At 42.7% G+C, this 17564-nt stretch overlaps 1 protein-coding gene across 3 annotated transcripts in view; it reads right to left on the bottom strand.

Annotated features, from left to right (window-relative positions):
• Positions 1-17564, bottom strand: part of LOC132815811 (enhancer of polycomb homolog 1-like) — a 238959-nt gene that overhangs the window by 113854 nt on the left and 107541 nt on the right. For 2 of the 3 annotated variants that reach the window (XM_060825072.1, XM_060825073.1), the window contains exon 1: positions 4685-5213. The exons of the other annotated variant lie outside the window; for it this stretch is intronic. In XM_060825072.1, the coding sequence (XP_060681055.1) occupies positions 4685-4837 (153 nt within the window). In that variant the 5' untranslated portion in view covers positions 4838-5213. Of the gene's footprint in view, positions 1-4684; positions 5214-17564 lie in introns of those variants that run through there. 3 annotated transcript variants of the gene reach the window in all.

Raw genomic sequence — 17564 nt, forward strand, 5'->3', positions numbered from 1 at the left:
GCTCATCACCTCCTTCAAAAGCAACTAGGGATGGACCAGTCACTTACACCCACATCCTACAAGTGGATTAAAAGAAAAATTAAAATCAGAGACATGCAAGCATTAAATGAAAAATCCAGAAGTAAAACAGGAACAGGTTTTGGTGCAAAATGAATTGATTGTACTAACTTTTAAATACACGAGTTGAATTTATACGTTCTTGGAGTTCAGTTATTTTTAACACTTCAGACACAAGTTAGCTATCCCAATACAACCAGCTTTCTGAAAGGAAGTGGCCATAAAATTATATGACAAGACTAAGGATTAGAAAGAATATTTCTAATTGTTAATCTAGTGAACCTTTAAATCTCCAACAAATTGCTAAAGACAAATTCAAAATGGACTATATAATTCAGAATCTAATTTGCAATGGTCAAACATTTCTAAAGTTCTCTCTACTTTAGACTGTTAATTCAAACAATTATTAAAAATTGGGGGGTGGAAGGGAGGAAGAGGAGAGGATGGCAAAGGAGGACGAGGACAAGGACGAGGATGATGCCCCTCCATAGGCCCTCCAGCAACCAAATTCCTGAATTTTTGATCTCGCCAAATAAAGTTTCAAAAATACTACATAATGGAATGACACTTCATATACTTGTTAAAAAAACCTCACCTGGACCTTACTTAAGTGTTGCCCATTGCAATTATAACCTAATTGTGATGCAACTTGTCAGTTTTTAAACAGCACAGCAGTTAAGACAGTGGAGTACTATGCAACAGAAGAAACAAACTTTAAGAAGAATCGCGACATATTCACAAATCCCAAGCAGCTGCATACTGGGACCATAACAATTTAAACCAGTCAGTTCAGCATACCAAAATGTTTATTTGGTTTATATCATATCTTAAATGAGGTCATCTAATTATGGATTTGCCTGCAATTCAAAAAAATTTGACAAGCAACGGAAACATTTTGGTATCAATTTTTAAACAAGCCCCATTTCAAGCCACTGACATTGAAAACTGAACCAAGTCAAATTGCTATCGAGCACTGAAACAATATTAAAATAAGATTATTTGTACCTAGTTAGGCAAACATGAGGACCACATTTCTAAGTGTTAGTCCCAGCTCAAGTGGTAGCACATTAACTGTGGCTTGTTGCATAACCCTCTGAAAAAGTTGACCTTTTATAGCTTTTGCCTCACCTCAAAACTATGCTCTCTAGTTTTTGACTCCCCTGCCCCGGGATAAAAAGACTTTGGCTATTCATCATATCCAGCATCTCTATGACTCCATAAACAGTACCACAAAGTGCCACTGCAGAAATGAGTGTTGAGAAGCTCAGCTGACACACTAGTGCAGAAATAACTGCCCTCTCAGGTACAATAAATTACATGGTCTCTCAAGGATTCTGGATTCTAGAAAGCCAATTAAACTATGAGGATGTTGGTTGACACAAACATTTGCCACAATGCAGGAAGCGAGATCCTCCTATCTCATCCTCCAACGTACAAAGGGATCTGGGAGTGCTCGAGGATTCTCTAAAGGTAAACATGCAGGTTGAGTCCGTGATTAAGAAAGCGAATGCAATGTTGTCTCTTATCTCAAGAGGGTTGGAATATAAAAACAGATGTGCTATTGAGACTTTATAAAGCTCTGGTTAGGCCCCATTTGGAGTACTGTGTCCAGTTTTGGTACCCACACCTCAGGAAGGACATACTGGCACTGGAACGTGTCCAGCGGAGATTCACACGGATGATCCCTGGAATGGCAGGTCTAACATATGAGGAACGGCTGAGGATCCTGGGATTGTATTCGTTGGAGTTTAGAAGATTGAGGGGAGACTTAATAGAGACGTACAAGATAATACATGGCTTGAAAGGGTGGACGCTAGGAAATTGTTTCCGTTAGGCAATGAGACTAGGACCCGTGGACACAGCCTTTGAATTAGAGGGGGTAAATTCAGAACAGAAATGCGGAGACATTTCTTCAGCCAGAGAGTGGTGGGCCTGTGGAATTCATTGCCACAGAGTGCAGTGGAGGCCGGGACACTAAATGTCTTCAAGGCCGAGATTGATAGATTCTTGTCGTCTCGAGGAATTAAGGGCTACGGGGAGAATGCTGGTAAGTGGAGTTGAAATGCCCATCAGCCATGATTGAATGGCGGAGTGGACTCGATGGGCCAAATGGCCATACTTCCACTCCTATGTCTTATGGTCTTATAATGCCAAATAATTCTTTACATGTAACTTAGAATTCAAGTGCAAGTCTGATTTTAGGTTTCACATGAAAAATCTGGCACATCCACCCAAAACAGTGTTGCACTCTTAATAGTGCAATGAAAGGTAATAAGTCACAATAAATATTCTTATGTAGAACTTCACCAAAGCCTATTGACTTAGATAAAAAGTGGTGCAACTAATGCATGCCCAAGATCCAAAATAAAAACATTTTCCCTTGCTTATGAATAATTATTCTCAAAAATCATTGAAACATTAAGGTCAGTGTTGCCCCTTGTATGAGACTGTTGCTAGTGTTCCTCTACATTTGAAAACCTTTGTAATGCATTACTTTTCAAGGGCTGAAATGGAAAACACCAGTGCCATGTAGATTAATCATATTTACCATTTTTCAGTATCAGATTCATGAAGTCAAGTGTTAGAATTATTTGGAAAACTAAAATCCTAACCTGATAACCAAACTTAGTTTGCGATTGTATCGTAAGGCGTTTATTGTTAATGTTACTGTAATATGATTATTTCTACTTTTCTGCACTCAATTTTTTTAAACTATAAATATATATGAAAAAACCTAGTTTCCTACAAAAGGGGAATGGGTCTGGGTGGGTTATTCTCCAGAGAGTCGGTGTAGACTTGTTGGGCCAAATGACCTGTTTCCACACTAGAGATTCTATGAATGAATGAAAAATAAACTGAGGAAGACATCACCATTACTATAAAATGAAATAAATAGCTACTGAAAAAGAAAAAAGTGAAAAACTACAGGTGAAATGAAGTAGCACTAGATATCCACAAATAATCCAAAACCAGTACTCTAGTTGGGCAGAGTTGAAATGATTTCCTGAGTGTTGTTTTGTCTGCAATCCATACTTTTGTTACATTGATGAACATCCAGACTGTCATCTTAAGTATAGCCTAAATGCTTTTTATTTCTTTGTCATCAAGTAGTTCATTCAAACTGGGAACAGTGCAATTTTTGCCCATGCATTGAAAATATTTCAAACCCCCAACAAGCTGCATACTGATGATAACAGCATCTTCAGAAATTCACACAAGTACACTTAATTGGTTATAACTGATTTGGCTTACGGTAGGTACATCGCTACCAAATCAGCAAAGTTAGATGACAGCAATTAAGGGATACATTTCTCCTCTATTTAGATTAGGTTAGATTAATGGCAAGTTCCAGCAACTTTACATTAACAGAATCCTGCGGCATTACATATTCACATAATAAACCATCCCTGACTTTAATCTAACATCTTGCCTGACAATTTCAGTATACCTAATAATAATCAAACCATAACTACAATACTGAATCTTGGTCACTGACAGCCTCGCCACTCTAACCATTAGTGTAACATTTTGCTTTTACAGATCACGATTCTGGAGATTTTCCAAAAACATCAGCAAAACACGGCGATATTCAACCTCTAGAATTCTTATAAGCAATAGTATCAAGTGTAAATTAAGAATAAACTTAAATTTTGTATGTCATCCAAAAGACTACCATTCAAACTGGCTGTAGATGCGACGGACACGGCACAAAACATACGACTACATACGGCTATACGACTAATGGTCTCTGCACGGACTCAGTTATAGTAGCAATTTGCAATGCAAGGAAGAGTCTCCCTGCTGGTCCACGCTATGGCACTGCACAACAGGTCATAACTCGCGCACGTGCTGAGACTAAAAAGCAGTGATACTTCCATAATGGTCTCTGTTCAGTGACACGTAGTGAAGTGTTGCAAATCAACTTATGCACTGAACGTACAAAAGAAAAGCAAAGCGAAGAAAAACAATGTCCATATATTGCAGAGACCTGGAACTGAGTGAAGTACAGACTCGTCTACGGTACAACACCACCCCCCAAAACCAAACAAATTCGGGCTCTCTAGCGCCACCCTCCTACTGGAGTTAGCAGCTGCTAAGCTCGGGCCCAACCCAGAGAGAAACACAACAAAATGGCTGCCTCGGCAGTCACGTGATCTTTTGTACACCGAGGGGGTAAAAATAATATCTTCCACATCCAAGGAACAAAATACTTGTTTCCTCCACCCGCTCGGCGACCGGGGCGGGAGGTGGAACAAAACCGACGTGACGGGACCATCGACTGTTTTTCGAATAATAAAAAGAAACAATAAAGGACAGCCTTCCTCCAGAGCGGAGGGATAAAGTGTGGGTGGTTCCGGGGGCCCCGTCTCTCCGTTTCCGCGGCCCGGCCCCATGTTTGGGAGGAAGCGAGCGAGAGCCGTGTAATGGCGGCCGCGCAACCTGCGCACACAGGCAACACCTCCCAGCAACCCAACACTATCCACCACCCCCCTCCCTCCCCCAAAACCGCCCGCGGCCAACAAACACGTCCGAATAAAAATTAAATTTTTAAAACACTTTGTCCAAAAATGAACGGGCATGTTAAAAAAAAAACACGACCGTCCAAACCCGCCCCGTGTACACCTACCGATTCCTCCTCCTTCTCCATCCCCGTGGGCATCTGGGGCACCGCTCGGTTGATGGAGGCATATTCGTGCAGATCCGGCAAATCCTCGCACCGATACACGGGTAGGGGTTTCGATGCATCGAGCGCCCTTGCCCGAAACGACAGTTTGCTCATTATTCTCGGCTCTCCCTCGGTTTGTATGTGCGTGTTCGCGGCGGATTAGAAACCCAAATACCACCGCGGGAGAGAGCGAGAGAGAGAGAGGAGGGGAAGGAGAGAGGGAGGGAGGTTGTAGTTGGAAGGAAATATATAAATATATATATAATGCGTTTTTTTTTAGTCGCTGATGAAATGTTGACGCCTACACCCGGTAAAACCTACACGGAGCCGCCCGGAACCTATCATGGATGAGAGATTGGAGCTCCTAGTTCCATTCCATGAAGAAAAAACGGGGGTTGGAAGCGGAAGAAAGGCGGTTTTTCCCCCGGTCCGTTTAGGTTCCTTTTGTCGACTTCAATACGCCATGGCCAACATGGCGGTCATTAAAGTCCAGCCATCCCACAATGCACAGCAACAGGGACGAGGCTCGGCCGAGCTGCGCGCGCAGTCCCCACCCCCTCCCATCAACCGGCCGGCGGTCGGTTGGTACGGCAGGAGGATGTTGCTGCTGCTGCTGGCTGGATTTATGAAGGATTATTATTTTCTCTCCTCGCCTGGCTGCAAGTCAAATCAGCCCACCCTTCGCCTTTGTAGGATATTCTGTATAAAACCCTCTCATCTCCGATTCTCCTCCTACCTTTGCCAAATCTTTCCGAATTCTCCTTCCCCACCCTCCCCCCCTCTCGTTTTTAACCATCGGCTCCACGGAAAACGAAAACTCTCTTTTCGATCGGAGTCTGTGTTTTTGACCCGTTTTTTCCCCCCAACATGCGAGATCCTTATCACGACGACTGACCGTTTTCTTTTCACTTCTTCTTCCCCCCCCCCCCGTTCGCTTCCTAATTCAACTACGCCACAACATGGATACCCTCAGTCACAACAACTTTGCAAGAAGCAGTTGGAAACGGCGCCCTCTACAACAACACTCAAAGTGCCAGCGCTTGGGTTTTTTTTTGTAAAATGGTCTGTTGGGAAAAGGGGAAATGTCACATGTCTCATACAATAATAACTACAGTTCAAAACTCAATGGGCAGGTTGTAATCTGTCACAGGGTATTGCGCAACTCGGAGTAAACAATTGCAAGGTTTGTTTATTTGTACTGCCGAAAGACAGTAAGGTTACTTCTCAAATCAAAAAATGTTCTGTACAAGGCAAATCTGGTAAAGTATATGATAACCTGAATAACCAAGTTAAATAAGTCAATGCCCACAAAACTAGATTTTGGTTTTCGAATTCATCCTAGCACAAAAGTTTGACCATTTTAAAAATTATTCTGAAATATTTCACCTTGCGCAATTAGACAAATTGACATTTTAACAAAATCCAAAAACAATGCCGCTCAGTAATTTACTACAATTCTTTATTTAAGGCAAAGGTAGGTAGATTCTTGTTAAGCAAAAGGGTTGCATTGCTGTCAGGTAGATGGCAGATTTGGGATCACAATGAAATCGATGATTTTATTAAATGGTGGTGCAGGTTAGAGGGGCTGAATGTCCTACTTCTAGTTTGTATGATTCCACACCAATATGCAACTTTATTTTTAAAAGTTCAAATATTATCATTTTGTGAAGTGTAGAATTTAGGGTACTAACAACATTTTTGGTATTACACCAATTAAATGTTTACATACAAAATAATTAAAAGGCATGTCAAAAGTTACGATTTGCTGGTGAAAAATGGAAAAACTCAGTTCCAAATGGAAAAACTACAAAGTATGGTATTTCTACATAAAAATATGCAGACAATTTAAACTACCTACAACTAATAATAAAAAAATCCAAAGTCTGTTCTGGAAATCACTAATGAACAGTAAGGTTTTATCAGATTGGACTGATACAGAAGTATACTGAATATTTAATTTCAATTTGCTCCAATGTTTCGTATACAAGCTAATCTTATTTTGCAGTTTGTTATCTAGTAACTCTTTCACAATAGTTTGTACAACATTGGCAGCATAAATTCATTGCAAAAATAGCTCCAATGTGCTTAACATATAAATATAGAAAGCAGCATTTTACTGACATTGAATTGGTTGTAATACCTCAAGTGATTCATTGTTTAATGCACCATCAGTTTACATTCAGTCAGCAACAAATTGATGGAAGGGATCATCAACAATACTATCCAACAGCACTCACTTTCCAATAATCTACTCACTGATAAGAGCTTGTGTCCTGCCAGGAACTGAACTCTAGATTTAATAGTCTTTGCCAAACATGGATCAAGAGCTGAATTCCAGGTGAGATGAAAATGACTGCCCTTGATATCAAGGCAAGAGTTGACCAACATGATACCAGGGTTTCAGTAAAACTGATGAAGTCACAGGAATTAGGGAGAAAACTATCCAATAACTGGAGCTAAATTTTGCAGAAAGGAAGATAATAGAGTAGAAATCGTACTATGTCTGGAAACAGGCCCTTCGGCCCAACAAGTACACACAGACTAATAAAAGAACATCCCACCCAGACCCAGACCCATTCCCCTCTCTCCACAATCCCTGCAACCCCTATGGCCATCCTACACATCCCTGGACATAATGGGCAATTTAGCATTGCCAATCCACCTAATCCGCACATTTTTGAACTGTGGGAGGAAACCGGAGTGCCTGGAGGAAACCCATGCAGACACAGAATATCTACGCTTGCACAGTTACCGAACTGTGGAATTGAACTTGGGTCTCTGGTGCTGTGAGACAGCATTGCTAACCACTGAGCCAACATGCTACCAATACGAATCAGGTCGGACTTCACTGCATTAAATTTCATCTGCCAGTTTTCTAGCCATTCCATCAAACTCTTTGTCTTTTTGAAGTTCTACAGTATTATCCTTACTGTTCAGAATACTTCCAATTAACATTAATGATTAAGATGAAGGAACTAAGGGCATTGTGTCAACTGCAAACTTAGCAATAATGATAGGTGGAGGAAAGGTAGTGTTGAGGAAGCAGGAAGTCTGCAGAAGGACTTGGACAGGTTTGCAGAGTGGGCAAAGAAGTGGTAGATAGAATACAATGTGAGAAAGTGTGAGGTTTTGCTCTTTATTAAGAGGCATACACTATTTCTCTTAAGATTAACATGCAAGTTCAGTTGGTAGTTAGGATGCTAAATGCAATGATAGCATTCATTTCAAGAGGGCGAGAATACAAAGAGCAGGAATAACCTGCTAAGGTTCAGGTTCGACAACATTTGGAATATGGAGAATAGTTTTGGGCCAGGTATCAAAGGAAAAATATGCTGGCCTCGGAGGGTCTCCATAGGAGGTTCACAGGAATGATACTGGGAATGAAGGGCTTGTCACGTGAGGAGCAGTTGAGGATTCTGGGTCTGTACTCTGAGGAGGGTAGTAGGATGTGTGGGGGGAAATCACAATTAAACTTAAAAGAATATTGAGAGGTCCAGAAAGAGTGGTTGTGGAGAGGATGTTTCTATAATCATAGAATTCCCACAATTTAGAACGAAGCCATTTGTCCCATTGAGTTCCCACCAATCCCCTGAAAAGCATCCCAACCAGACCCACACTCCTCTTCTACTCGGGCTCTAGGGCACAGCATCAGAGTGAAGAGGAAACCCTTTAGAACAGGGATGAGGAGGAATTTCTCAGCCAGAGGGTGGTACATCTGTGGAATTCATCACAACCTTATGCAACATTGGCCACGTCATTGAGTGTATTTATGATAGAGATAAATAGATTCCTGATGAAGAGCTTATGCTTGAAACATTGACTCTCCTGCTCCTCGGATGCTGCCTGACTGGCTGTGCTTTGCCAGCACCATACTTTTTGACATAGATTCTAGATTAGTAAGCAGATCAAAGGAAGGCGGTAGGAGAATGAGGTTGAGAAACATATCAGCTACGTTTGAATGGCAGAGCTGACTCAAATGAACTAAATGGCCTAATTCTGCTCCTGTATCTTATGGTATAACACAGATTCCTTGAGAGTCCAGCCATAAATCTTCCTGCAGTCAGAAAAACATCCATTGAATACTAATATTTCCCATTGCTCAGCTATTTTCAGATCTATGTGTTACTATTCCTTTTACTCTAAGAGTGGGCGGCACTGTGGTTAGCACTACTGCCTCACAGCGCCAGAGACCTGGGTTCAATTCCTGCCTCAGGCAACTGTCTGCATGGATTTCCTCCGGGTGCTCCTGTTTCCTCCCACAGTGCAAAAATGTGCAGGTTAGGTAAATTGGCCATGCTAAATTGCCCGTAGTGTTAGGTGCAGGGGAATGGGTCTGGGTGGTTTGCTCTTCGGAGGGTTGGTGTGGACTTGTTGGCCTGAAGGGCCTGTTTCCACACTGTTAGTAATCGAAGCTGAAACTTTGTTCATAATTGTGGCACTGTCTCAAATGTCTCTAGACATCCACTTGTGCCACATCAACAGCATTATCCTCACTGACCTACTCAACTACCTCTTCAGAAAACAAAGTCTTAGTGGGCGGCACAGTGGCTAGCACTGCTGCCTCACAGCGCCAGAGACCCGGGTTCAATTCCCGCCTCAGGCGATTGACTGTGTGGAGTTTGCAAGTTCTCCCCGTGTCTGCGTGGGTTTCCTCCGGGTACTCCGGTTTCCTCCCACAGTCCAAAGATGTGCGGGTCAGGTGAATTGGCCATTCTAAATTGCCCGTAGTGTTAGGGGTCTGGGTAGGTTGCGCTTTGGCGGGTCGGAATGTAATCTAATCCAATCTAATTAGTTAAGCAAAGCTATCCCTTACCAAATCCATGCTGGCATTTCTTAATTAATCCAGATTCCCCAAGAGATTTTTGTCTTGAATTATTGTTTTCTAGAAGTTGTGCCACCAACATGATTATACTAATAGATATACACAGTTTCTGAACTCACCTTTACGGTTTTTTTTAAAAACAAGTTGCAATTAGTTTGTCCTCTGGCATCACCTAGGTCTAAGATAGACTGGAAAATTATGGCCAATACCTCCAATTTCTACTCTCACTTCCCTTGGTGTCTTTGGATATCTTTTATTCAATCCTGAGACCTGATTCAACTGTAAATAAAAGGCAGTAACTCCAACGGCTCCTCTTCATGTATTTGAATTATTTCCTTTCACCACAACCTTGGCAATATTTCTTCTTTTGCTAAAGGTTGATGCAATGTTTCCATGAATAAATCCCTTTTTTGGTCTCTAATTGGCCCCATCCTTCTTATACCACACTTTCACTATTAATATTTATATACCAATGGAAGATTGCAGGATTTATTTACATCAGTTGGCTGTCTCTTCACACATTCAAAAGCTCAAGGCAGTCTCTTAGACCCAACCATCTTCAATTGCATCAATGGCTTTCCAACCATAAGGTAATAAGTGGGGAAATTCAACAATGATTGCGGTCTTCGGTCCCACACACCATTCCTCAGAAACTCATGAGTTTGGGCTGATTGGTGCCAGGTAACGAATATTCATGTTTCACAAATACCAGGTTATGGACAAAAGCAGAAAGGAGTGAGACAGAAAGAAGTGCGAGAAAGAAAGAGTAAGAGAAAAGAGGAAAGAAAGAGAAGAAGAGCAAGCACAAAAGGAGGAAAGACAGTAAGTAAGAGAAAAGCATCGCTGAACAAAAATCTAACTGGACCAGCCATATACTTTACATTAATACATGAGTATTCTCTTCTTTTGTACTCTTCATCCCCCACCCCGAACACTGTGTCAGGATGTTTCTGCTGTCAGCAAAGCACTTATTTTCTCCTTTTCACAACTATCATTTGCATATATTTTACACTTCAATCTCACTTTTAACACCATTAGCACTCCCTTTCTCTTTTGCTCTGGCCATCCTCACCATCTGTCCTACTTACTCCTCCTTCTGCCCTCTGTCAACTGCATTTAAATTACTATCTCCCAGCTGATTGCAGTTTTGAATTGTCACAAACTCAAAATATTAATGTTCTTTCTTTCTACAGATTTTGCCTGACCAGATTTTCTCAACATTTTATGAACATGTATAGATTCTAGTATTTGCAGTATTTTGCTTTTATTTTATATAAATACAAATGTAGGTCAGACACCAGCATTCTGCAATGACTCACTGAAGATTTTCTATTACTTACAAGCCAGATGTTAAGAGAGTTATGCAAAGTGCACCAATTTCTGGACAAACGAAGCTCAAAAACACCGAGGCAACAGGACACCAATTAGGACAAAGCAACCTCCGTGAGTGGCATAAAATTTATTTTCCTTTCTTAGACTGTACCTTGAGAACAAAGAGGACTTTTTCCCCATTATAGGGTTATAGATCCATACATGATTAAACAGGCCAATCCTGAATCCACCCAGCTGCTGTAGGTAGCGGTGTGTGGAATGTTCAGGTTTAGAGTCAGGAGATGTACAGAGATGGAAACAGACCCTTCGGGCCAACCCGTCCATGCTGACTAGATATCACAACCCAATCTAGTCCCACCTGCCAGCACCCGGCCCATATCCCTTCAAACCCTTCCTATTCATATACCCATCCAAATGCCTCTTAAACATTGCAATTGTACCAACCTCCACCACTTCCTCTGGCAGCTCATTCCATACACGTACCACCCTTTGAATGAAAAAGTTGCCTCTTAGGTCTCTTTTATATCTTTCCTCTCTCACACTAATCCTATGCCCTCTAGTTCTGGACTCCCCCACCTCAGGGAAAAGACTTTGTCTATTTAGCCTATCCATTCCCCACATGATTGTATAAACTTCTATAAAAGGTCACCCACTCAGCCTCCGATGCTTCAGGGAAAGCAGCCTTAACCCATTCAACCTCTCCCTAGAGTTCAAATCCTCCAACCCTGGCAAGAGCCTTGTAGCTCTTTTTTTTAAGATTAGAGTAGATTAGATTAGATTAGGTTCCCTAAGTGTGGAAACAGGCCCTTCGGTCCAACAAGTCCACATTGACCCTCCGAAGAGCAACCCACCCAGACACCTTGCCCTACATTTACCCCAACGCCACGGGCAATTTAGCATGGCCAATTCACCTAACCTGCACATTTTTGGACTGTGTGAGGAAACCAGAGCACCCATGCAGACACGGGGAGAATGTGCAAACTCCACACAGACAGTTGACCGAGCCGGGAATTGAACCTGGGTCCCAGGCGCTGTGAGGCACTGTGCCACCATGTCGCCCCTGAACCCTTTTCTGAACCCTTTCAAGTTTCACAACATCTTTCCGATAGGAAGGAGACCAGAATTGCAAGCAATATTCCAACAGTGGCCTAACCAATGTCCTGTACGGCCGCAACATTACCTCCCAATACGCTGACCAATAAAGGAAAGCATACCAAACTTTTTCTTCACTGTCCTATCTACCTGCAACTCCATTTTCAAGGAGCTAAGAACCTGCACTCCAAGAGCTCTTTGTTCAGTAACACTCCCTAGGACCTTACCATTAAGTGTATAAGTCCTGCTAAGATTTGCTTTCCCAAAATGCAGCAACTCGCATTTATCTAAATTAAACTCCATCTGTCACTTCTCAGCCCACTGGCCCATCTGATCAAGATCCTGTTGTAATCGGAGGTAACCTTTTTCGCTGTCCATGACACCTCCAATTTTAGTGTCATCTGCAAACTTACTAACTATACTTCTTATGCTCACATCCAAATAATTTATATAAAATGACAAAAAGTAGCAGAACCCAGCAGCGATCCTTGTGGCACTCCACTGGTCACAGGCCTCCAGTCTGAAAAACAACCCTCCACCACCACCCTCTGTCTTCTACCTTTGAGCCAGTTCTGTATCCAAATGGAGAGTTCTCCCTTTCTTCCATGAAATCTACCTTGCTCACCAGTCTCCCATGGGGAACCTTGTCGAATGCCTTATTGAAGTCCATAGAAATCATATTTGCTGCTCTGCCCTCATCAATCTTCTTTGTTACTTTTTCAAAATACTCAATCAAGTTTGTGAGACATGGTTTTCCACATGCAAAGCCATGTTGACTATCCCTAATCAGTCCTTGCCTTTCCAAATACACATAAATCCCGTCCCTCAGAATTCCCTCCAACAACTGACGTTAGACTCACTGATCTATAGTTCCCTGGCCTGTCCTTACCACCCTTCTTAAACAGTGGCACCACTAAGCCAGCCTCCAGTCTTCTGGCACCTCACCTGTGACTAGCAATGATACAGATATCTCAGTAAGAGGCCAGCAATTACTTCCCTAGATTCCCAGAGTTCGAGGGTACACCTGATCAGGCCCTAGGGATTTATCCACTTTTATGCGTTTCAAGATATCCAGCACTTCCTCCTCTGTAATATGGACATTTTTCAAGATGTCACCATCTATTTCCCTACATTCTATATCTTCCATGTCCTTTTCCACAGTAAATACTGATGCAAAATACTCATTTATTTGCCCCATCTCCTCTGGCTCCACACAAAGGTCGCCTTGCTGATCTTCGAGAGGCCTTATTCTCTCCATAGTTACCCTATTGCCCTTTGGATTCTCCTTAACCCTATGCCGAAGCTATCTCATGTCCCCTTTTTGCCCTCCCGATTTCTCTCAGAGTATAAAGGCAGTAAGAGTTATACTTAAGGGCACCACTCACGCCCTCCACCTCCTCCATGATTTTCACTTTCCCGGTCCCCAACGCCTTATCTTCACAATGGACATGCAGTCCCTGTACACCTCCGTCCCCCATCACGAAGGACTCAAAGCCCTCCGCTTCTTCCTTTCCCGCCGTACCAACCAGTACCCTTCCACTGACACCCTCCTTCGACTGACTGAACTGGTCCTCACTCTGAACAACTTCTCTTTCCAATCCTCCCACTTCCTCCAAACCAAAGGAGTTGCCTCTTCGTAGGATATGTGGAATAGTCCATCTTCCGCAACTACACTGGCACCACACCCCACCTTTTCCTCCGCTACATCGATGACTGTATCAGCGCTGCCTCGTGCTCCCACGAGGAGGTTGAACAGTTCATCCACTTTACCAACACCTTCCACCCCGACCTCAAATTCACCTGGACCGTCTCAGACTCCTCCCTCCCCTTCCTAGACCTTTCCATTTCTATCTCAGGCGACCAAATCAACACGGACATCTACTATAAACCGACTGACTCCCACAGCTACCTAGACTACACCTCCTCCCACCCTGCCCCCTGCAAAAACGCCATCCCATATTCCCAATTCCTTAGTCTCTGCCGCATCTGCTCCCAGGAGGACCAGTTCCAATACCATACAGTCCAGATGGCCTCCTTCTTCAAGGACTGCAGATTTCCCCCAGATGTGATAATGCCCTCCACCACATCTCCTCCACTTCCTGCTCCTCCGCCCTTGAGCCCCACCCCTCCAACCACCACCAGGACAGAACCCCACTGGTTCTCACCTACCACCCCACAACCTCCATATATAGCGTATCATCCGCCATCATTTCCGCCACTTACAAACGGACCCCACCAACAGGGATATATTTCCCTCCCCTCCCCTATCAGCGTTCCGAAAAGACCACTCCCTCCGTGATTCCCTCAGGTCAGGTCCACACCCCCCACCAACCCACCTCCACTCTCGGCACCTTCCCCTGCAACCGCAAGAAATGCAAAACTTGCTCCCACACCTCCTCCCTTACTTCTCTCCAAGGCCCCAAGGGATCCTTCCATATCCGCCACAAATTCACCTGCACCTCCACACACATCATCTATTGCATCCGCTGCACCCGATGTGGCCTCCTCTACATTGGGGAGACAGGCCGCCTAGTTGCGGAACGTTTCAGAGAACACCTCTGGGACACCTGGACCAACCAACCCAACCACCCCGTGGCTCAACACTAACTCCCCCTCCCACTCCACCAAGGACATGCAGGTCCTTGGACTCCTCCCTCGCCAGACCATAACAACACGACAGTTGGAGGAGGAGCGTCTCATCTTCTGCCTGGGAACCCTCCAACCACAAGTGATGAACTCAGATTTCTCCAGTTTCCTCATTTCCCCTCCCTCCATCTTGTCTCAGTCGAATCCCTCGAACTCAGCACCGCCTCCCTAACCTGCAATCTTCTTCCTGACCTCTCCGCCCCCACCCCACTCCGGCCTATCACCCTCACCTTGACTTCCTTCCACCTATCACATCTCCATCGCCCCTCCCCCCAAGTCCCTCCTCCCTACCTTTTATCTTAGCCTGCTGGACACACTTTCCTCATTCCTGATGAAGGGCTTATACCCGAAACGTCGAATTTCCTGTTCCTTGGATGCTGTCTGACCTGCTGCGCTTTTCCAGCAAAGTTCTTGCCTAATACTGTCAAAATGGGCCTTTCTCCATTTAGAACTTCAACTTTCAGATCCAGTCTATCCTTTTCCATCACTATTTTAAAACAAATAGAATTATGGTCACTGGTCCCAAAAGTGCTCCCCCAATGACACTTCAGCATGCTGAAGGAGAAATAGCTTGGGGACAGTGCTGCACAGTGGGAGCTGGCTTATAGAAGCCCCTTTTCTTCCTGATATTTAGCTTAAGACCCAGTCTCCCATAACTCTGTAAACATGGCCTATGAAAGTGCTCTCATGTATGCACACAGTCTGTCTACTGCAGCTCAAATGACTGTGACTGGAATGATGCAGGAGAACAGTTTCACACTCAACCTGAGACAGAAGCTCACTCCAGCATGAGCTGCATGGATATGGACTTGTGAAGCAGTCTTGAAGATGGAGAAGAGTTTTGGAATGATAACATAGCTTTGTTTGATCCCAGTTTGTACACCAATTGGATTTGCAGTGGATCAAGAGCTGGCACATTGTTGTGCAAGTGTCGTGTGACTTCTGACTTGGGTTATAGTCCAACAGTTTATTTGATATCACAAGGTCTTGGAGAGTTACTCCTCTTTGTCAGATGACAAAGCTTGTGATTTCAAATAAAACTGTTGTACTATAACCTGGTTTCATGTGACTTCTGACCTTGTCCACCCCAGTGCAACACCAGCACCTCTGCAACACTTCTTGTACAACAGGTAGACAATGTTGTTCTTTCTGTGAATAGCCAAATTTGAGGGGAACAGTATCATTTTCCCAAGTTGACAAATCTGAACACCTTTGTGAGGTCCAAGAGGGCCATATATAAATGATTGCTGCTACTCTGTTCAGACCATGCTTACATGTGTGTGCATTCATAGGCCATGTTTACAGAGGTATATGAGAGACTGGGTCTTAAGCTAAATATCAGCAAGAAAAGGGTTTTCTACCAGTTGGCTCTCATTATGCATCACTGCCCCCAACTATGCTATGCCAATTGTTCTTCAACTTTCACTGTGAAGATCATTTTTATTGTGCTTGTGATGAAAAGGTGCATTGTATTTTTGGAAACTGAATTTTAAAATGGATGCGGTGAGATTGTAGTCAGCTCTGCAAGGATTTTGTTAAAGAGGTCAGGAAGTCATTTGGACAGATGACCTTACTACATAATTTCTAAGAACATTGAGTTCACTGCCTAGCAAATTCCTGTGGTGTTAATAGATAAATTATTTATTCTGCTAAATAAATTTATTGCGGCAATTGGTTTAGTTTTGATTTCAGAACAAAGGTTTCAAAGTTAATTCAGAAGCATCCAGTATTCAGTTCAGAAGGTAGTTTGGTTTCTCTGAGCTAAGTTTTTTCCAGTTCAGTTCTGGGGAACCAGAAATTTCAGCAAAAGTAGTTTCTATTCTGTGAAGTTTCTGAAACAAGAGAATTCAGATAAAAAATCTTCAAGTTGTTAGAACACAGAAAATTTAGACCATCAGAACTGTGAAAGTTTTATGACATTGGACTGAGAGGTGAATGGTAAGGAAAGGAATTCAAGAGAAAAAAAAACTGCATTGTGTCAGTAACGGGAAGATGAAATGAAAGTGATGTTTCTCTGGGATGGAGTCCTTGTAATGAATAATGATTTGATTTTGATAAAACTATGTTTTGATGCTTCTAATTGTAACAAACCTACAACACGAAAGCAACCAAGCTTATGTTCCATTGTTCAAGATCTTCTGGTTCAATAACAAAGCACAACATTAAACAACGGCAAAACATATATGATCCATCAAACCTAGTTTCATCCTGGGATCCAACATATCCAGGATTACTATCAGCTGCGACCTTAATGAGAACGTATAAGCAGGTAGGGAAAGAGTTACGTTCTGGGTTTTGTGAAACAAAAAGGTTCACCTGAGCATGACTCAGATCAGATAAGAACTTGTAGTTAACAGTGGAGTGCTGGATGCAAAGGTAATGGGTTAACAAGGTGGAAAAGCATTCATTATGTAAAGCTATTTAACAATATTAGAAACATTCAGTAGGTAGTCAGTTAAGTATTCATCATGTGAAACCAGTTATTCATTGTGATACAGCAGATGGCTTAGTCTTTACTATTGACACTTGCTGACTGTAATGGTATCATCATTTTACAGGGAGGAACATCCAGATTTTATATATATCTATAGATATATAGATATATTATTTTATATATATATATAAATAAAAATAATATATCTATATATCTATAGATATATATAAAATCTGGATGTTCCTCCCTGTAAAATGATGATATGATTCATTGAGAAACCAAGACACAGAACCCATGTCTCTGTGCACATGGGCGATCATTCTCTCTCCCTCCAGTGCATGGAATAAAAGTGAAGGAGGTAAAACTACACTGTCTCTAAGCATTTTGCTTCAACTGAGGGGGGAAATCAGGATGACATTAACACTCCTGAAGGTTAGAATCTGCACCATGAAGACTATTGCCAGAAGGTGACTAGTGAAGAAATTTTGTAATGATCCTTCTGCAACAAGGCAGCC

This window comes from Hemiscyllium ocellatum, chromosome 5, assembly GCF_020745735.1.
Source record: "Hemiscyllium ocellatum isolate sHemOce1 chromosome 5, sHemOce1.pat.X.cur, whole genome shotgun sequence".
Lineage (NCBI taxonomy): Eukaryota > Metazoa > Chordata > Chondrichthyes > Orectolobiformes > Hemiscylliidae > Hemiscyllium > Hemiscyllium ocellatum.